Consider the following 22,684-nt stretch of genomic DNA (forward strand, 5'->3'; position numbering starts at 1 on the left):
GAACAGATAGGTTTGGAATGTATTTGGGAGGGAGGAATATTTCAGAATAAATTGGCTTGATTTAGTTGAGAATGGCTGTGCCAGTCATTGTAATTTGTTGTGACATTTCATTTTGTTTGGCTTTGCAGAGTTGTTTCTATGTCGTTAATAATGCAAAAGGTCTGCACTATACAGCACAGTGTAAGCAGGTGTGCACCAGCCTCAAATGTTAGGCAAATTAGACATAAATTTGCTGTTAACTGGCAATTTTAGCCTTTTCTTGTGTAATTTCTTAGCTTGCAGTGATGCTGCTTCTTGAATTTGAGCTCTAAATGAAATAGAAAGGTTTCTGTAACATATAGCTTGTTTTAGATGAAACCAAAATGGTCTTTCATGCAATAAGTTAATTCCTAAGTACTAAGATGTTAATTTTCCTTCAAAGAACCAGTCAGCACCCAACTTATCACGTTTTCTGCATCTTGCATTGCTTGACTCCTTGTTCATTTCAGTTAACATGTTTGTTAGCATGTTGAAACATGTGGCTTTGTGAAAAAAGTTGTTCTTCATGTTTTTTTACCTCCTCTTGCTCTCTTTGGACGTCTATACAGAAGTGTGCCAACACTTCACAAATTGACTACATCTTTTATCTCCATGCTCCTTGTCTCGGAGATTTCACATTTTTCCACAGTCATCTTCACAGTGACTAATTTACTGGTATCAACATGAGGCACGGGAGCACCCCTTAAGACCTTAGTTTAATACAGAAGGTAAAGGCTTCAACGGTACAGGCAGGACTTTACTCTTGTTCCATGGCAAAGTGAACCTCATAGATGATTGTGCAAGATTTCTTCCTCTGAAGCAGCTCATGCATTGCACATATCTGGATGAATATGAAACAGGCATTATAAAAAAGGAGGGAGGGGGATAAAGCTGTTCATTCCACATGGAACAGTCACCCTTGAACACAGAGTGAGTCTGCAGCAGCCTGGTACAACTGTCACCTACAGCAAACCAGAAAACTTTGAGCAAAGTGTTCCATTATAAAAAAAACCTTAAACTTGTCCAGTTTATTTCCTCTTGTGAGCTTCTAAACAGTGGACAAATTTGAGATGTCCCATGGGATTGTGTCAGATACTTTGCACAAGTCCAAGTGCCTCAGGTTGGTGGAGGTGCCTTCGTGCCTCTCAGAAGAGAGTTGCCTGCTATTATTACCCATTGCCTTTCTTAGTTGCACTGGTTGTTATATGGGGAGCAGATTGGGCTGCTGGGCTGCAGCGTCTGTCCTGATGTGACAGGTCTTTCCTCTTCAGTCTGCAGAGCGGTGAAGTGGTTCTGCAAGGGCATCTCAGGCCTCGGGGGAGGTCTCTTCCTCCTGCTGGTCCTTTCCCTTGCAAGCTTCCATTCTTCTGCATTATCGGCCCTTCTCTGTGTGGCGTTGAGGGAATTTTTAGCTGTCTGGCCATGGACTGTGGGTCCCCTGCAGGCTGTATTTGGAACCAGCTTATCTGACTCCTTCTGAGCCTCCCTGACGTTGGGCAGCCACCTCACCACCTCCCACAGCTCAGCCACTGTCCACAGGAGATTCTCTGCCCAGGTACAGCTTTGCAGGAAGGTCTGCTGTCCATCCCTGCCCCAAGAGACAGGTCTGGCCATCACCTGCAGCCCGAGGTCTGCAGCTTGTGCTTCCATCCTTCAAGTCTTAAGTGAATGTAACTGTATTTCCTTAAGATAAAATAAGTGTTTATTGTAGGAATGTGCAAAGCACCAAACCTATGCCATGAATAATAACACTTTTATCGCCAGTTATTCTAGGATGAATAACTTTTAAACTATTCTTGAACATGAAGAAAAAAATAATCGTTTGAACCAGATGCTTACTTATTCTTATCTATTTTAGAGAACTAATTATCCCTGTTGTTGGTAGTGCTAAAGCTTACAAAATTGCTTCCATCTTTGAATTACTATAATTAAGACAATAACTTCCACATCTAGTTAACATTGCTGTGCAGCTGGTGCATTCATTGACATGCAGATTTCGCATTTTGTAAATTTTCTGCCATTGTGATTAAAAATTTTAAATACTTATTTTCATTTCCAAAATGTCTGTTTCTCATAAAGATGTCTTTGTAAAGCAAATCAACTGAAACCAAACTCCTGTAACATCAAAGGAGGATCTAGTGAAGTTTGGTTAGGTGATGATAGTATATTTTAGGAAGATATATAACCACAGATAGCTTTTGTAGGTGTGATCACTCTGAATTTTGGATCCTATTTCATAGGGATTTGGGTCACTGAATTAAATGTCGAATCTGGAACAAACCTGATGTTGGACTTCCGAAATGTTGTTTTGGAAGGAGTTATTAGTTGATGCAAGAGTTAATCCAGCACAGTAACAACCTGAGGTTGTTTACAAAACTAAAACTCTGTAATTAAAAATCACTAATATGAATAAAATAAAATAATGATTACAAACCAAAATGTGATTTAAGCTCTGCTTTTTCTGTACATCTTATTACTTCATGTTGATTTCTATCAAAGTCTACTTTGATAGAAAACTCATGCAGTCGGTGCTAATCTTGTTTGTTTGTATATTCAGCAGCTTCAATGAGAAATTTTACAAGGCCTCTAAATTTAGATAGATTTTGAGAAGCTTCCTTGTCACTATTCATTTCTTAATAACCAGCAATGCTATGAAATTAGTTGATAGTGGTTGTGGTTATTTATTTTTAAATTGTTTTTCTATGGCCGTTGCTTTTATTACACGAATGCCTCATGGACGTTAATCAGTTTTGCTCAGTGAGTTAGAGATGTCCCCAGAGTAAACTGCTAAAATAAAGAATCAAATATTGATTTATGCTGAGACTGAAACATCGATTTCTTTTCCAGACTGAAAATGCATATGAAACAAGGTGTACTAATGGTGCTTGTTTTAGAGGCTGACGTCGAATTGTCTGTGGGCGCATAGGAGAAGGTTTGTTAGGGTGTAGTTGAAGAGGACGCGAGCTGCGTGCAGCTCGCAGGTACGATACCAAATGTTCTCATAAATAGTGCTGGCTCCAGGGCACATTTCAGGGGGTCCAAATCCAGTGTCCAGTTACCAGACCCAAGTCCAATGTCCTGCAGTGTTCAGTTTCAAGAATGCATTGAGAACACTTCAGTACACGTAACAAATGTTATTTTTATTGCAGGCAGAGAAGACAACTCTAGAAATAGGAAAAGCTCTATTTCTGTAGTGATTGCAAAGGCATTGTTTCAAATATTTTGATATAAACTATCAATTTTGCTGAGCATGTTCAGAATTAAATCAAGTTGCTCTCATCCTCTCACAGATCTCTAGACCTGGGTTTGGCAGCGTGGGTGCTAGGTGGCCTTGGTGGTACAGGGGTTTCGGGATGGCAGCAGGGGATTTGCATCTTGACAGCCTTGGAGCTTGACCCTGCGCTCTGGGCAGTACAGAAACTCTGTGCTGTTAAAATCATATTTTGCCTAAACTGGAAGACCTGGAGGGGATTTGTTCTCTGAAATTATGAAGTGGGATCTGAGAAAAAAAGGTTAACAAGACCCATACCAAATTGCAAGAGGAAAGGAGGGTCAGGGTTAGGCTTGCCTTGCATTTAATGAAAATAGCAAAACGTTGGCTTATAAACAAGTAATAATGCTTGGAATCTCTCTGGACTGGTTAAGAACTTTTTTCTAGTTAAAATACTCAGAGATGTATAGGTAACCTTTTCCCTTTCTACTTTCTCCTTCTACTGCTGTTTTCTTATGCAGATTGAAGTATTTTTAGGGTAAGGAAACATAGAATGTTGTTCAGAGAATTTGTGAACTTTAATAAACAATAATTAATGCAATTTATAGGTTAATAATATGGTCTCCTCATTATCATTGGCTTTGTAGCTTAGTATTGAGCCCAATACTGTCTGTTTGGCTGAAGTGTATCTTCCAGGAAATAGTTTTTTCTTCATTTGAACTGATTCTGCCAACACTTAAATTGACTAGTTTGAATTTCTTTGGCACAAAGCCCTGGTTAAAGACAGCTTTTCTTCTTGCATATTTAGCTGTTCTTCTTTAGGAGATGCTCAAATGCTGTCGTAGTGAGTTCTTTGGGGAAGTCACCCAGCTGAAGTCGTCATGTTGCCTCCTCCCTTTCCCCCTTTTTTTTGTATTTTAGTGACTACCAGAACTTCATCTCTTTGTTCTGTAGTTTCTCAGGGATTCCAAGATCTAAAAGTTTTGTCTTTATATCTAGAGAGCTCTCTTCAACCAGTAGAGAGTATGGTTGTATTTGTATATTTTTCTCATCATATAACATGGACTCAAGAAATTAGATATTCTGTTTTTAGCCTCTCTGTTTAAGCTTTGCCTTATTGCCAACACACATGGTTCATGGAAATGGCTAAGGAGGCCCAAGTGATGTTCCCTCTTCCCAGATGAGACATCCAGGGAAACTGAAAGTTATCCAATTTTGAGGGTGTAAAGAGAATAATGTTTTATTCCTAACTTGGGGCTAGGCTTTCATTCCAAGCCATTCCCTCCTTTGGGTACATTTGTGTAAACTTGACCTGTTTTAATGGGTCCCAGCTGTGCTTGCTCTCCAGCCACTTAACCCTTTCTCTTTTGGTTCCTTATCTTTGCAAATACAGCAGAGAAAACAGGTTTATAAAACTCAGTTCAATTTGGCATATGTGGGCAAGCAGTTAAAAAACTCTCCGAGTTCGGGACAGTTCATGTGTTGTGATTTAAATATACTGAGTTTCCATAGCCAGCGCCAGATATCGCTGTTGTATAGTGTACTTTAGGAACTGTCTTCAGCAAACGGATATGACCAGAGTGGATGGAACTCTCTTTTCTCATTGTACTGGTGTTTTATACTGAGCAAGATTATACATTAAATATTATATATTAAACATTATAATTTGTATTAAAATACCCAGGGCTTCTTTATTTCTTATATAGTAATATATATTATATTAGAATACTCAAGACTTTGATGTTGCGAGAAAGATTTTCTGGTAATATAAACATAATGATTATATGGTATTAATGTAGAATTGAGTGTTCTGGTTTTTTTCAACAGTTACTGAAATAGAGTAACTGGAAACATACTAAAAAAAAAATCCATGAACTGAGATTTTAAGCTTCTTAAAATCAGGCTGTTAGTTTTTCCATACAATATACACAATGGCAATCAGTTTTTGGATGGGCTATTGTTGAATAATACATGAATGTAAATGGAGATTGTATGGAATCAGTTGGATAATTTTGAGGAATGTTTTAAGTACACTAAAGAGCCTGAATAGCAGTTAATGGTGCTTCAGCTTTATTACTGTTTATTACAGTTGGCAGTTCAGTTGCATTTTTTTTCTGCATTGAGTTCTCTAGTTTCCTATAGAACAGCAATAAAAAAGCTTACAAATAAGAATAGTCAGATGCACTGTATCCTGTGGCAGCAAAATAGTTTTGCATTGAATTGTAGTTCTTGGCAGTCTGAGCATGTTTATTGTTGGGCAGCTCCAGAAGATCAGCTGGTGCAGGAAGGACTGGGGCAGACATCAGCATTTGGAGCTCTGCAGGCAAATAGGCTTTGCATGTGTCTACAGTAACCCAGCGGGGAGCTTCATGGGACACCTCGAGAGCTGGGCCAGTGAGGTCCTGATTCAGCCTCAGCCCAGCCTTCCCTGCTCCTGCCTATTCTCCTACTCCCTACCAAGACAAATGTGATTTTAGTTGCCTGTTTTGAGAACTGCTGAAATAAGCAGAAATATTTCTGCCATCTAGAAAGCAAGTTAGAGGCACAATAAATAAATGTACTTAGCTTTAGTACTTAGTTGTGCGATTTTGCTGGGAACCTGGACTGTTTGTTGTGTTTAAACAACGGCAAAAGTGGTGATCAGAGAGTGATTTAGATATCTAGTCGTTCTTGTTCACAGCTCCTGTGGTTTAAAGATGTTTCCCTTGACCATTACAATTACTTTGATCATCTTTAGAGCTAGATGTTTGCTACTAACAATCAGAGGCTGGGAAGCAAATGGAGGAACGCATTGTTCTCTTTGTTTGGCTAAGTTCTGAAACTCAAGTAGGGGAAAAAAAACATTCTGAACTGCTTCATACCAAAGTATTACTTTCTTTGCTAGAACAAAGTCATGGCAGTGAGAGGAGCTGGTTCAGCAGAGGGCTTGCCTGAAACTTGCTTTGCAGAGCTTTCTATTGCTGTTGCCACGTGTTCACAAAGATTCTTGAATCTCAGGTTTTAAGTTTTGTTAGTAATCCTGCTCATCTGCTGAATTGTGCCAACATTTTGCTTTGTAATTTTAACTCTACCCTAAGGAATATGCTATGGTTTCTTACAGTAATAACCAATAATTGTAACAAATTTATTTGCTAAGTTAGACATTGGTAGGAATATGTGAAGCACTCGGGGGTATTTCACAGTTTTCTGCTTTTTGTGTGATTTGTAGAGCATGAGTTGCACAAATTTGGGGCATTTGTTGTCCACTATCTCTAGTGGCCTGTGCATCATGACTTAGAGTTTTTATATTGCTTCCAGCATATTAAAACACTTGTCGATGACAAAGTGCCATTTGTCCCTGTATGCTTACTTGTTTGCAGGGTCACTACTGACCTAAACACTGGGACATTCCTCCTTAGTGGAAGGATGTTCTGCAGGACCTGCCTTCAGGTGCTTTTGTCCATCTGACCATGCCTTATAGTTTCTCTTTCTTTCTTTCAGCTGTCGGACAAGCAACAGAAAGAGTTTGATTGTAACATCCAGCACATCTCCAACTCTCCCGCGACCACATTCCCCTCTTCATGGACACGCAGGTAACTTCTTAGGACTGCTTTACCTGACCATCATTAGGAAAAATGTCAGCGTTCATTGTAGTGAATTTGACTGTATTGATACTCTGCGTCAAAGTATGCTCTTTGAAACTTAATCTGGCTGTAGTTTTTCACCTTTTCTAGCTTGTAAGAGGGTCCTTAGTTCAAAATAAATGTTTTATGTCCTCATCTGCTCTGTACTTTCTAGTTTGCTGCCATATCCATCCTTTTTCTGGGGACTCAGTCCTCTAACATCCTGCAAAAGAATCTGTGATGGAGAACGAAGTAAAATAAAATTAAATAAATACATTTAAGTAAATATCTTGTTTTGAGTCTTCTAACATGGTTAACTTGTGCCAGTGATTTAACTGTAGGTCTCACAAGGAGAAACATACTGCTTGTTTCTGTTTGCCTCCAGCAGCCTGTCAGCTGTGCAGTGTGCCATCTAATGGTCTCTATCTGCTACTTAGAGCATCATGAGATGTTTAGGATTCTTTTCTTTTTTCACGTTACTGGCAGTTCTACCGTGGCAGCAAGTGGGAAATGCTCATTTTAGAGCAAATGGGCAACTGCTTGTTAGTCATCAAGGTAAAGGGTGTGGAGAAATTCTTTCTGTAGAGGAAAGACTGATTGTTCAGCCTGCAGTAAGTACAGATTTTCAGACAGGGTCATGCATGCAGATTCAACAGCTTGCCTGAACAGCATGTTCCCTTGATGTTTTTATTGCTGAAGGAAGTAGGTGATGTGTGACTACCTTGTTTTAAATATTTCAAAATGCCAGCAAAGATGGTTGGGCTTCAGGTATGGCCCTAACAGGCTCCAGTCAGTAGCGTGAAACAGGTTGAACATTTGTGGCACGTCACCCACAGTGGAGCCTGTCTGGAAGCACATCACTGTGGCGTGTAAGAGAAGTAACTGTTGTTTTCATTGTAATCAGACTTTCCTCCTCCTACATGGCAGTATGTTCTGTAAATACTTTCTGGAGATTGAAGCTAAGGAAATGCTGAGAAAGAACAGCAAATTCAGAGTAGCTCAGCTAGAAGGAACCATCTGCTTCTGTTTGCAGAGCATTGCATCTCCAGAAGTGACATCCAGCCTGTTGAAAGGAAAAAGAAGACCAAAGTTTTTGTTCAGGGGTGCTCATGAAAGCCTCAACCACTCTAAGCTTTCATAAAAACCTGCCATATTTGCTCGGAATTCTTTAAAGAAAGTCCAGTCATGGAAGGCTAGGAAGTTACTTTAATGACATTGTTCTGTTTAAAAGGCCTATGATTTTCAAATGAAAATATTAACAAAAGCTTAGAAGTGGTATATTAAAACAATTTTCATTTTGCTTCAGAATCTCAGATAAAATGCAGGGCTAAAAATTTGCATAGGGAATCCATTTCACTTCAGACTCCTTTGGTTCTGTTGTGTGTGATTATGATAGGGGTAGCTTTGTAAAATTTGGTTTCAGCAGGGCATTTTTCTTGGTAGAGATTCTACTCTTAGTTACACTGTGCTCTTTACTTTGTTCTTAGAGTTGATATATATGTTGGATTTACTAAATTCTAAATTAGCTGTACAAGCCTTTAACTGAACTGATGGAGAAGGAGTCTCCTCAGAATACGAAAGAAGTGTCCTTGCTTGGCAGATAGAATCATAGAATCATAGAATCGTAAGGGTTGGAAAGGACCTTAAGATCATCTAGTTCCAACCCCCCTGCCATGGGCAGGGACACCTTGCCCTAAACCATGTGGCTCAAGGCTCTGTCCAACCTGGCCTTGAACACTGCCAGGGATGGAGCATCCACAACCTCCCTGGGCAACCCATTCCAGTGCTTCACCACCCTCACTGTAAAGAACTTCTTCCTTATATCTAATCTAAACTTCCTCTGTTTAAGTTTGAACCCATTACCCCTTGTCCTACCACTACAGTCCCTAAGGAAGAGTCCCTCCCCAGCATCCTTGTAGACCCCCTTCAGATACTGGAAGGCTGCTATGAGGTCACCACGCAGCCTTCTCTTCTCCAGGCTGAACAGCCCCAACTTCCTCAGCCTGTCCTCATATGGGAGGTGCTCCAGCCCTCTTATCATCCTCGTGGCCCTCCTCTGGACTCGCTCCAACAGCTCCATGTCCTTTTTATGTTGAGGACACCAGAACTGTACGCAGTACTCCAAGTGGGGTCTCACAAGAGCAGAGTAGAGGGGCAGGATCACCTCCTTCGACCTGCTGGTCACGCTTCTTTTGATGCAGCCCAGGATACGGTTGGCTTTCTGGGCTGCAAGTGCACACTGCTGGCTCATGTTAAGCTTCTCGTCAACCAACACCCCCAAGTCCTTTTCTGCAGGGCTGCTCTGAATCTCTTCTCTGCCCAACCTGTAGCAGTGCCTGGGGTTGCCCCGACCCAGGTGTAGGACCTTGCACTTGGCTTGGTTAAACTTCATAAGGTTGGCATCGGCCCACCTCACAAGCGTGTCAAGGTCCCTCTGGATGGCATCCCTTCCCTCCAGCGTATCAACCGAACCACACAGCTTGGTGTCATCGGCAAACTTGCTGAGGGCGCACTCAATCCCACTGTCCATGTCACCGACAAAGATGTTGAACAGGACCGGTCCCAACACCGATCCCTGAGGGACACCACTCGTTACAGGTTTCCAACTGGACATCGAGCCATTTACCACAACTCTTTGCGTGCGGCCATCGAGCCAGTTTTTTATCCACCGAGTGGTCCATCTATCAAATTGATGTCTCTCCAATTTAGAGACAAGGATGTCATGTGGGACAGTGTCGAATGCTTTGCACAAGTCCAGGTAGATGACGTCAACTGCTCTGCCGCTGTCCATCAGTTCCGTGGCTCCATCATAGAAGGCCACCAAATTGGTCAGGCAGGACTTCCCCTTAGTGAAGCCATGTTGGCTGTCACCAACCACCTCGTTGTTTTTCATGTGCCTTAGCATGTTTTCCAGGAGAAACTGTTCCAAGATTTTGCCAGGCACAGAGGTGAGACTGACTGGTCTGTAGTTCCCCGGGTCTTCCACCTTCCCCTTCTTGAAAATGGGGGTTATATTACCCTTCTTCCAGTCATTGGGAACTTCACCTGACTGCCAGGATTTTTCGAATATGATGGACAGTGGCTTAGCAACTTCATTCGCCAGCTCCTTCAGGACCCGTGGATGGATTTCATCAGGTCCCATGGACTTGTGCACGTTCAGGTTCTTAAGATGGTCTCGAACCTGATCCTCTCCTACAGTGGGCCTAAGGTCTTCGTTCTCACAGTCCCTGCATTTGCTTTCCAAGACTTGGGTTGTGTGGTCAGAGCATTTGCTGGTGAAGACTGAGGCAAAGAAGTCATTAAGAACCTCAGCCTTCTCCAAATCCATGGTAGCCAGTTCTCCTGATAGCTTCTGGAGAGGGCCTACATTGTCCCTAGCCTGTCTTTTATTTGCTACGTATCTACAGAATCCTTTCCTGTTATCTTTTACATCCCTTGCCAAACTTAATTCTAGCTGGGCCTTAGCTTTCCTAACCTGGTCCCTAGCTTCTCGGGCAATGCTCCTGTATTCTTCCCAGGCCGCCTGTCCTTGCTTCCACCTTCTATAAGCTTCTTTTTTCCCTCTAAGTTTCCTCAGCAGCTCCTTGTCCATCCATGGAGGTCTCCTGGCCCTCCTGCTGCACTTTCTTCTAGTCGGGATGCAACACTCTTGAGCACGTAGCAGGTGATCCTTGAATATCAGCCAGCAGTCTTGGGCCCCCCTGCCCTCTAGGACTGTATCCCATGAAACCTTACTAAGGAGGTTCCTGAAGAGGTCGAAGTCTGCTTTCTTGAAGTCCAGGGCAGTGAGCTTGCTGCACGCTCTTCTCACCGTCCTGAGGATCTCAAACTCAACCATCTCATGATCACTAGAGCCAAGGCTGCCCTGGAGCGTTACATTTCCAACCAGTCCCTCCCTGTTGGTGAGCACAAGGTCCAGCATGGCACCTCTCCTCGTCGGCTCCTCTACTGCTTGAAAGAGGAAGTTGTCTTCCACACAATTAAGGAACCTCCTGGATTGCTTGTGCCGGGCCGTACCGTCCCTCCAACAGATGTCAGGATGGTTGAAGTCCCCCATGAGGACCAGGGCGTGCGAGCGTGAGGCAACAAGATTGCAACAAGATGATGATGTGATCATTGCTCAGAAAACAAATGCAGAAATGTTCACAGTAGAAACATTTATATTTTCTTTTCTTTTGACTTGCTTTTGTTATCTGTCTAGTTCAAAGATGAAAAATTGCTCTTACTGATTTCGATGCTATCTCAGGCTTTACAAGCTTACAGTATGAAGTATGGAAGTGTGTTCTAGCAACAAGAGTAACACTAATCAGTGGTATTCCATCTTTCCTCAGCAGTAATTGTCAAATATTTCCATTTTTGTTCTGATGTTGCATGTGAGATTTAAAACTATTAATTAAAAGCACATCCTTTGTGACTTCCAAGAGTAGCCAGTAGAGCATAGGAAGATAAATTGCATGTAATTTGAGTTCTCTACCTGTACTATATTTAGGAGTCTTCCCTGGGAAAATTAATTTATTCAAGAGACAAAAGTAGATGAAATTTAGAGTAAAGTCACAAATATTTTCTTAAGAAATATCATATATGAGATGTGAATCTGAGAACAGGCTGTGATATTTGTTTTGTATTTGAACAGAATCTATCAATCTGTTTGTTCAGGCACATACACTGGTAAGTTACTAAGAAATGCTGGAGCCTCTCCCTGGCTTCTTTTCTCTTGCCTTCTTAATGCCCGTTCTGCGCCTCTTTTATGAATCAAAGGAACAGCAAGCATGCACAGAAATCAGGGAGGCTTTCTAAAATGTTTCCGTTCAGAAACCACTCTGAAATCAAGTCCTGTATGGCACTAGCCTCAGGAGTTACTCTGTATGTAATGTAAAAGTCAGTGGGTGTGATATTGCACAGCTGATTGTCAATCAGGCAAACCTGCCTCCTAGTGAACAGGAATCCAGGCAGATACTCTCTAAAACAGTATTCAGGAAATTTCGTATCCTATAAAATTTAGAGGAAGAGAGATACTTCAAAGATCTCAACATTTGAGATAAAAGTACATCCAAACAATTACAACTCTGCCATGAAATCACTTCTGATTCAAGAATGCTTAATGGATTTGAAGTGTGCTAATTCAGTTTTCAAACTGCATGAAATAAGATTTTCCAAAATGAGCTGGGACCTTGGTATGGAAAGCTGCAGCTTGTTGACTTTGTGGGAAAGTCACTCTGCTTGTTTAGCCTCCCAAGCTTGGAAGTGCCCAGTTTTAGGAATACAGGTTTGAAAATTATCCTTTTATTCTAAATTATGTTTCTTTCAAAATCAGAGGCGAAATACGTACACGTATATATATGTTCCTTACATTTGTTTGCATTTCCTTGAATCCATTTTTTTAAATCTGAAAATTACAGAGAAGTTACATCATGAGATTGAATACTAAGTTACCATTAAATTGTATTTTAAAATGAAAAGCTTAAAATCAATCAAAGCAGCAACATCATCTTTACAAGAGATGAAAAAGAGATAGAGATGAAAAAAATAGATTAAATATATAGATGAAAGAGAGGAATACATAGATGAAAGAGATAGGTTTGTACAGCTGGATAACTGAGGTTCAGGCTATTTTAAAATTTACTTTCCACAACTATAAGTAGCTAGGTTGCTTGCTGGATTCTAGAGATGCTGGTTACCTTTGTCCTGCTCCCATCTGTAATAGCAGGTGGAGGGAGCTGCTCACACGCAGCGCTGTGGTACTGAATTAAATTATTCTGCTCTTACACTGCAAGTTCAGTTCCACCTTTTTTCAGAAGAATGGCTATTACTAAGGGCTTTATTTATTGATTATTTTGAGATTGGGCAGGTGTTGTCCTGGTTATCAAAGCATTACCCAGGGAACTACAGACCAGTCAGTCTCGTCTCTGTGCCTGGCAAAATCTTGGAGCAGATTCTCCTTGCAAAGCATGCTAAGGCACATGAAAAACAACGAGGTGGTTGGTGACAGCCAACATGGCTTCACTAAGGGGAAGTCCTGCCTGACCAATTTGGTGGCCTTCTATGATGGAGCCACGGAACTGATGGACAGGGGCAGAGCAGTTGACGTCATCTACCTGGACTCATGCAAAGCGTTTGACATTGACCTGCATGACGTCCTTGTCTCTAAATTGGAGAGACATCAATTTGATAGATGGACCACTCGGTGGATAAAGAACTGGCTGGATGGCTGCATGCGAAGAATTGTGGTAAATGGCTCGATGTCCAGTTGGAAAACAGTAATGAGTGGTGTCCCTCAGGGATCGGTGTTGGGACCTGTCTCGTTCGACATCTTTGTCGGCGACATGGACAGTGGGATTGAGTGCGCCCTCAGCAAGTTTGCCGACGACACCAAGCTGTGCGGTTCAGTTGATATGCTGGAGGGAAGGGATGCCATCCAGAGGGACCAGGACATGCTTGTGAGGTGGGCCGATGCCAACCTTATGAAGTTTAACCAAGCCAAGTGTAAGGTCCTACACCTGGGTCGGGGCAACCCCAGGCACAGCTACAGGTTGGGTGGAGAAGAGATTCAGAGCAGCCCTGCGGAGAAGGACTTGGGGGTGTTGGTTGATGAGAAACTTAACATGAGCCGGCAGTGTGCGCTTGCAGCCCAGAAAGCCAACCGTATCCTGGACTGCATCAAAAGAAGTGTGACCAGCAGGTCGAAGGAGGTGGTCCTGCCCCTCTACTCTGCTCTCGTGAGACCTCACTTGGAGCACTGTGTACAGTTCTGGTGTCCTCAACATAAAAAGGACATGGAGCTGTTGGAGCAAGTCCAGAGGAGGGCCACGAGGATGATAAGGGGGCTGGAGCACCTCCCGTATGAAGGCAGGCTGAGGAAGTTGGGGCTGTTCAGCCCGGAGAAGAGAAGGCTGCGTGGAGACCTCATAGCAGCCTTCCAGTATCTGAAGGGGACCTATAAGGATGCTGGGGAGGGACTCCTCATCAGGAACTGTAGCGATAGGACAAGGGGCAATGGGTTCAAACTTAAACAGGGGAAGTTCAGGTTAGATCTAAGGAAGAAGTTCTTTACTGGGAGGGTGGTGAGGCACCGGAATCGGTTGCCCAAGGAAGTTGTGAATGCTCCATCCCTGGCAGTGTTCAAGGGCAGGTTGGACAGAGCCTTGGGCGACATGGTCTAGTGTGAGGTGTCCCTGCCCATGGCAGGGAGTTGGAACTAGATGACCTTAAGGTCCTTTCCAACCCTAACTATTCTATGATTCTATGTGTGATCCTCAGATGGTGTGAGAGTGCCATGGCATGCACTATATATGAGGCAGGTGGTACACAGGGTGCTTAAAATATTTTGGTCATTTTGAGATTTGTGTTGCTGGAAAACAGCTCATTTTGTAGCATGCAGTAAGGTCTTTAGCTGCTTGTGTAAATATTCAGCAAATAACATCCTACACAGAAGATCACAACATCTTTGTCTTTTGTATTTGTATTGGGCCACAAGGACGATAAGGGGGCTGGAGCACCTCCCATATGAGGACAAGCTGAGAAAATTGGAGCTGTTCAGCCTGGAGAAGAGAAGCTGCGTGGAGACCTCATAGCAGCCTTCCAGTATCTGAGGGGGGCCTACAAGGGTACTGGAGAGGGACTCTTCATCAGGGACTGCAGTGATAGGAAAAGGGGTGATGGGTTCAGACTTTAACAGGGGAGATTTATGTTAGATGTAAGGAAGAAATTCTTTACTGTGAGGTTGCTGAGGCGCTGGAACAGGTTGCCCAGAGAAGTGGTAAATGCTCCGTCCCTGGCAGTGTTCAAGGCCAGGTTGGACAGGGCCTTGGGCAACATGGTGTAGTGTGAGGTGTCCCTGCCCATGGCATTGAGTTGGAACTAGATGATCTTAAGGTCCTTTCCAACCCTAACTATTCTATGATTCTATTTATTTCTATTTTTACAAATCTCTGAAGCAGGTTTAAGAAAATGGTTCTAGTGTAAGTTTTTGGAATCATTACCTATCTCAAGAGTGTCATGTTTGTAGATGATAGCTGAGACTGTCACCTATTTATTGCCCTTAAGGTCCGGTTTTGTATTTTGAGGGTAGCAGATGTACAGATGCTTTGGCTGCATCCTTCTTCCTGTGTCCGGAAAATGTGAAGGTTCATGCCTGAATTATTAACGTTCATGTAACTGTGTTGATTTACCTAATGGGCAATCATTCTGTGTAACAGCCTCCCTTGAGACAGTCATTTCAGGTTCAGTAGTAGCCAACTATAACCCTTGAGCAACAGGGGAATTTACCTTTGCTAACAGAATAAATAGGGTTTCGATCAGCCTAGCTGAATAAGACCATTGCACTAAGGCTTCTCGTATTAAAATTTCTTCAACTACAGCAGATGCAGCAGTACTGGGAAATTTTAGGGAAAGTGGTAATTCCCCTTCTCCCTGTTGTTGCTTTAAAAGCTTCACCCAGACTTGGATTGAATAGAAAAACTAATTGCTTTTCATTTTAAAACTAGAAGCAACTCACTGGGGATCTAATTAAAATTCCAGTGTCTGGAAGGAAATATGCCATATAAATCTGAAAAAGTAGTTGCTGAAAAATTAGTAGTATCTTCTTACCAAATTGGGCAGGCTCAGAAGAGTGTGAACACCCACATACTTAATTTCAAAATTTAGAAACTGTCATTACCCAATTTGCTCAGTTATTCTGAAATCTTATTTTGGTCATAATCCGGAAAGTTTACAGAAGATTGATGAAGATATAAAAAGGCAATGACAGTTCGTTGCTTGTTTGTAACAGCATTGGGCAATGGGCTTTTTGTTCAAAAAGATCATCTTGATGCAGTAGAGTTGAAGAGTGGGAAAGCAGACCAAGGTTCCCACCAAAACTGGCAGCCTTCCTTGCCTTGTTACATCTACATAACCATGGAAGGGCATCAGTCCTGCTGCATTTCATCCTGATCTAAAATGTTTCTTCAGCTTTCTGCTAGCAAGTAAATGGTGACCCTAACCCTAGTTGTGTGCTGCTACCAGGACATGTCTGTTTATGCACCACTGAGCTGTTCACTTTGTGGCTATTGTAGCCTTCATCCATCTTTCTTGTAGGCTTTCAGACTGTCAAACCACCAGCCTTCTCTTAATTCAAAAGCAGCATAATGATCTGTTTTTGCGCTGTGACCATAAGAATTAAAATGAGTACAAGCTTAATAAATGAAGCACCAAAAATGATTGTTACTGATTTCTGATCACTCTCTCCCCTTTTCTTAGGGGAGACTTAGGATGTACCAGGTGAAATGGTATCCAGTTTTGAGCGAAGGCTTGCACTGTGTTATATTACACTGTGAACTCATTATTAGTTTTTAACAATAAAAAAAACCCCCCAAAAACCTACCCAAAAGAAAACAAACTTGTTGCTCAAAGCCTTTGTTTTTAATTTAGTTTACTCTTGATGAGGCAGATTGTGGAATGGTCTGGAATTCACTTACCTCTCCAGTTCTTTCATCACCCCTTGACACATGTTAGATCAGCCCGGGGCTGCTTTAATCTCAACCAGCTGCTATTTTTCCCCTCGTACACTTGTAGAGCAGATGGAGTTTGCTGGCCTGTGCTGTGCTGGGGCCATCCTCACACCCCAGAAGGTATCAGCTTGTACTCCCTCTCCTCCCTGCCTGCCCAGGCATGTATGCCAGGTGTGCACACACCTTGCTCACAAGAAGTTGTGGAGAGATGCTACTGCAGATTTTTGTGAACCATTTGTATAGATGAAGTGTGAATGAATGTTACCTTCAACCGAGCACAGCGCTTATATTCCATTTCTGCTCAGCATAACAGCTAAGGTGTATGAATAACTTTGGTTGAAATTAATGCACCTTAATTATAAGTTTCAGTACAGTGCTGGATGGGACCATAATCTCACAAACAGTGCTGGCTTGGGGGCAAGGTGGGCACCTGGTACTTCTCCTGAAACAGAGGCAAGTCCTTTGCAGGTGACCCATCACTTTTCAACATGACTTTTAAAATCCGTTTTATATAGGATATAAATTTGAAAACATTTCTGATGACCACAGTTGCAGTATACCTTGCAGTATATTGCTTGTCCAGTATCTATTTAGTTTTCCTGCACTTATTTTAATGTTATTTTACTGTCTGTGCACAAAAAAAATTGCTGTTGGCATATGTTTGCCCTGTACAGTTTCTCTTTTGTGCTTGTATTAAGGATCTGAAAGAGCAAATCACTTAAGAATATGCCTGATAGAAGGCACACTCGCTTACATGAAGCTTCTAATTCATCCATAAATTTCAAAGGTTTCTGCAGTTAGTCTGTAAATGAGCCTGGCTTTCAGAAGGGCGTTCTGTGAAATGGTTGCTTTTTACTTTGAAATAAAATGCATTGCAATGTGCCACTTACCAACCATATGCTTACACATCATATGACAAAGCCCAGAGAAAATATTCTTCTGCCAAGAGAAAACTAAGTGTTATTTTATCCTCTCTGTATGAATTCACTGGAACTTTCATTTTCATGGTAGAAGTATCATTTCAGAAAAGTGGTAGTTAAGGTGAATGCTCATACATTATAGCCTGATCATCTTACATGTGTATTGTCGCTTTATTATCATGTGCAATTCCTTTGGTATGTCTTTTTTTTTCCCCTCAGTGAATTTTGCATTCAGCCTTGACATAATATTGTGAAGAAATACTTTCTTAGTATTTATTATTCTCGAAACTATCAACAATGACATTTCTAACTCAGGTTTTTCATTGAGAAGTGCTAGGAAAAGCTTATCTATAGAAATTACTGCAAAGTATTAAAAGACTGTATTGTGTATGTGTGGTACATTACTTATCTGAAAGTAAGAAAGTAAATGTACACCTGAGATTATTTTAAAAGGAGGGAAAATACTGATAGATTTGTATCAGAACATTTCTTTAGCAAGCTAATGCTCAAATGAGAGAGCTCCATATTTTCAATTATTTGTCACTACAACTTGCGCTTGATAGTCTTTCTGCACAATGAAAACTTACTTCATTTGTTGCAAATGTGAATTAAATGGGTTTTGGGTGTTTTGTTTTTTTCACTTTCTCAAACAGGTAGCAGCCCTTTGGACAGTCCCCGGAACTTCTCTCCAAATGCACCTGCTCATTTTTCCTTTGTTCCTGCCCGAAGGTAAGGCAGGATCTATTTCTCTTTGGACTGGCAAATAGGCCATATGCTTTTATTTAGAAATGGCCTATGGATTGGAAGTTTTTTAATTGTGTTTTACTTTCTCTGTTTTCAATATTATTTCATTCTTTTTGGTTTAGATCTTGGCAGCACCCAGAATGTATTAGGTGCTTGTCAGACCTAGAAGAAGATAAAAGTAAATTAAGTAGTCAGTATTGCCTAGGGAGGAGGCAACTTTGTCCCAGTAGGATGACACGTAGGGCATGTGAGATGGCAAATTGTTTAGTCATAATGACATTAAACCCAGTTATGATTGGCATAATCGTATCTTAGTTGTAGTCCTTGATGATATTCTTACTGAATAACTGAGGTGTATTCAGAGTATACTGGTCTTTGCTATGTCAGCACAAAGATGTAAACATACCTAAAATTAGGCATGCACAACTGTGTGTGCGTTCATTTGCTGCCTTCTGAGTGGTAGTAACTTTATAGTTTTCCCTACTGTCTTGGGCATTGGTGTCAAGAGTACATTATTGCTCTAATGAGGAAAATAGCTGGTAATTGAATTTCTAAGTCTACAAGAGCATCTAGAAGTGCAGCAGCATTGAGAGATCTGAATGTGAAGCTATCATCTATCCTGCAGCGAATGCTAGACAAATGGTGGTCACACTGTATATCAAACTGGTGGAAAGAAAGCTGATACTACAGTGATGAATTTAATGTAAGGAATAGGATAGAAAGAGTAGAGGCAGCTAGGAGGAGCAGACAAATCATGTGTTGAATGTTGTATCCCAGCAGGTAGGTAGAAATAGATAATGATACAGAAAGTTAGATTTTTGTGGAGAAATAATGAACAGGAAAAAAGAGAGATCCTGAGCAGGGTTCAGGTGTAGTAGCAGGATTGCTAGATTCACGTGTGGGGAAAATATTCTGGATTTGCTAAACTCTGCCTCTGCTGGGGAAAAAACCCAATCTGTGTTAAAATGATCTGAGAAAGGGAAATGTGTGATTGTCCAGAGAGGAAGTAGGTTTTCTGAAAATGACAGATTTAGCTTGAGAACTAGTTAGAAAAATGAGAGGTCTCAAGACTTCAAAGAAGAATAGTTAGGTTTTGATTAAATGAGGTACACCCTTTATCTAAATGGCAGGTGAATCCTGGAGCATTTCTCCATTGTGGTGATTTGCTAGAAGACCTGGTGTCCTTGAATACTGTTTGAAGTAGACTTGGTCTTCAGGTCTTACATAAGAAAAAACATAGAAAACATAAGAAAACTCACATTTCACACGTGTAAAACATGACAGACAGGACATGTATTTTCCTGTTGCTTCGGAGGGAAAAATCAGTGGTTTACCTGCTGGTAAAACAATTTAAATGGACTCATGGCATCCATCTTTATTTTTAAATAGGTATTTGCACTTGGTCTGAGTGTATTTAAATTTCTATTAAAGTCAACTGAATTATTACCAGTTTTCACAGTATCTGGAGTTCTGGACCCTGGAACAGAGGAGGAAAGTTGTAGCTGAAACCATCATCAAAACTTAATGTCATTTTTCGACATCGTGTTTCAACTTGATGTTTCAGTATCTTTGCTTTTTAAAATTTCAAGCAGCAAATAAAGATTTTAATAATAAAACTCTGAAGGATGCCCTTTCACACTTCTCCACTTTTTAAATCTAATTTTTAAAGAAATAGATGAATAAAGGTTAAGTCTGTTCCATCAGATACTGTGGTTCATTTTACAGTATGCATGTTGCTTTCTAATTTTTCTGTCACTGAAAAGAACACTTAAGCACAGCTCATTTTAGAAGCTTGTTTCTATTTTCTACTTGCATTACACCCTGAATAGCTATGCCAGCAATACCAATACGTATTTATTAGATTATCACATAGTGGTATCAGAATAACTTCTATATGGTGGTATTAAGTAGTAGCAATGTTGATGCTCTGTTACCCAGACAAATGGATATTTCACTGTACACTGATCAGTGTTGCGTGGGTCTAAAGAGGTGGTTCTTACCTGATTTCCTCCTGTTGCCAACACAGAAATGATTTGTTGATGACTTTCTGCATTTTATATTTTGTATCGTTTCTTCATTTCTTACCCAGTTTCGACATCATTTGTGAGATTAATTTTTTCATTATAGCCCTGGGAGGAGTTGATTCTTGGGACAAAGTAGGAAAAACATTTGGAAGACTCATTTTATTGTAAAGCCAATTTCACTACAATGTACTGCAAGATTGTCCATAGTTTGAAGAAATCCCTTGCTAGACACCCTTTCAGTGACTGTGTCATAGCCACAAAGTTAGCATGATCAGGAATCCTCCTGTTTGAATAAAGAAATGTGTGGTTAATTCTGTCCATATTCACTAAAACTGGTCTTAGTAGAATAGCACTAACAGAAGATGAGGTTTCTTTCAGAAATCGTGTATCTTTTACTTCTCCCTCTCTCACTGTCATTGTACAATTTCTTCCATACAGCCACGGACACAGAGCAGACAGGTAATGTGTATTGTATTGCTGCTATTTGTGTGCGTGTATGAACTATGCTTCTGTGCAGCTGAGCCTGTGTCCCTAACGAGTTTGTGCTGTAATAACCCCATTTAGACATTCAGCTTCTACTCTGTGGTAATCAAAACAGGCTTAAAATGATAAACAGCTAGTGCTCTAGAGAAGATGTGTTGTTCTTCTAGCACCTTCTTGTTTTGAAATTGATCTACTGTTCATTAAATAGCATTTAGCTGCCATAAAAATACCTCCTTAATTAACTAATTAAAATGCCATTTTGGAGGCCAAATTTGTTGTTCACATGTTTTTATTGTACTAGCAGAGGGAGTATAATAAATAAAAGACCTAAAAAATTCTTTCCAACTATCTTTTCTTGAAGCAATATTGCAAAAGGTCTCTCTAAAAATATGTTTATTACCAAAACACTGAAGTAACTTTGAGATGCTTTGCATAAATGAAGGAGGAATTTTCTTGTAAAGTCTTTTTCCCATTGCCTTCGCTTTGGAAGATTTCTACTCTTATCCCCCTTCTTTCTGCTAGACTAGAGCTGATATGCCTTGTCCTGACCGCTTAGCACATTGCTTGCCTAGATTGCATCAGCAGAAAATAGCCCAAGCATGAAGAGGTATCCTCTAATTTTCTAACTGAGAAAGATTTCTTTTTTCTTTAAACTTTGTCAAAGTGAAAGTTCTGACGTAATTTCAATACACAATTTGGGCAAGTCAGTAAAAAAGGGATTAGGCTTTCCTTTTGCAAAAATTCAGTGACTTGTTTGAGACAGTAACATACTGTCGTGCTTTGGAACTGAGGGTCCAAACTCAGTTGAATCACTGACCTAAATGTATGTTACAAGAAGCTGAATGAAGATCAATGAAGTTTAATGTTCACTCACTGACCCCATCATGCAGTGACTGTAATGCTGATATTTGTTAGTTTTCAGGGTTAAGAATTTTATTTCTCTTGGAATTTTTTGAGATTGTTCTTTTACATGTAATTGTCTTGCCAGAGAAAACATCACCTGTGGCTAAATGGGGTTTAGATATAACATACGCATGCAATAGAAATCTGTGTTACAGCTTGATTATCTTTTTTTAAAATGCATGAAGCATGACTCTGTTTTAAAACTCCTTTGGCATAAAATTCTTTCAGTGATGTAAAACAGTGAGTTTCCCTCCTGTTCTAAGATAGATGGCAAAGAGGAGTGGTGTGTATCAGTGCCTGAAGTAAAAGGAACTAGATCTGGAAAAAATAGAAAGAGGCATTTATGTCTGAGTGTGCACTGAACTTTTTTCTGAGGATGAGGCTTCATAGGTGTGGATAGTGGGATGAGAAATATTATTGTGAAGATGGTAACAGTCGAGTTTTTTATAAGCACTAAGCACTATTTCAGACCTGTACCAAACGTCCTATTTATAAGGCACTTGCAAATGTACTGTATCCACATGTACCAAAAAAACCCCCAAATTTTTCCAAAGTTAGAATGATGAACTGTTCTGCTTTATCAGTAACTGGTCATAAAGTGAAGATGATCTGTTATAATAAAAGAAACAAGCAAATGGAAATGGATGTGAGGAAGAGACTTCTTTAACATCCATCCCATTGTGCCACAGGACACATTTGTCCATTATAGGACACAAAATGTGTGTAAGACTGAAATGAAATCAGAGGCAGAAAAAGCACTGTGAGACTGAGCTGAATGTAGTTTAGTTTCCATCCTCACCAAGGCAGATTTTGGCGGGGAGAAGAGGGTTTCAGAGAGGTCATTACAGAATTCTTCTCAAAGCAGTTGTGTAGTTCCTCAGTTTTGACATTGGTAGAAAAAGGCCTTTTCTGCAATATCTCTGGGATGTTTTGGCCTTTTTCCTTGAGCGTCATGTTTCTTTGGCTACCATACGGAAATAACTACTAGTATTATATTGACTGGAGGATAAAGAAACCTTAGGTGAGATTTCTTTGATTTCTCTCTCCTCTGTATTTCGAGAGGACACCTTGGCTCTGTTCAGATCTGTTGCAGTGGATTTAATCCACCAACTGTGTCAGGTTATATGCTAGGCAGGACGCCTTCTGACTAAGTAAACAAATGAATCCACTTTCAGTTGGTTCTTGATCTAATATGATTTTTCCTCCTCAATTTTAAACTTTAATTATGATAAGCATGAGTGTCTTTTTCAAATAAGTTTTAAATGATCTGATTTCATTTGTCTGGTTTAAAAAA

At 40.7% G+C, this 22,684-nt stretch overlaps 1 protein-coding gene across 16 annotated transcripts in view; it reads left to right on the top strand.

Moving 5' to 3' along the window:
• MAST2 (microtubule associated serine/threonine kinase 2) overlaps positions 1-22,684 on the top strand; it is a 218,721-nt gene that overhangs the window by 136,827 nt on the left and 59,210 nt on the right. For 14 of the 16 annotated variants that reach the window (XM_030495064.1, XM_030495069.1, XM_030495059.1 and 11 more), the window contains 3 exons: positions 6,710-6,801; positions 17,890-17,965; positions 20,443-20,463. In XM_030495064.1, the coding sequence (XP_030350924.1) occupies positions 6,710-6,801; positions 17,890-17,965; positions 20,443-20,463 (189 nt within the window). The remainder of the gene's footprint in view (positions 1-6,709; positions 6,802-17,889; positions 17,966-20,442; positions 20,464-22,684) is intronic. The other 2 variants (XM_030495071.1, XM_030495060.1) reach the window with 1 other exon arrangement.

The sequence above is a fragment of the Strigops habroptila genome, chromosome 8 (assembly GCF_004027225.2).
Source record: "Strigops habroptila isolate Jane chromosome 8, bStrHab1.2.pri, whole genome shotgun sequence".
In the NCBI taxonomy this organism is placed as follows: domain Eukaryota; kingdom Metazoa; phylum Chordata; class Aves; order Psittaciformes; family Psittacidae; genus Strigops; species Strigops habroptila.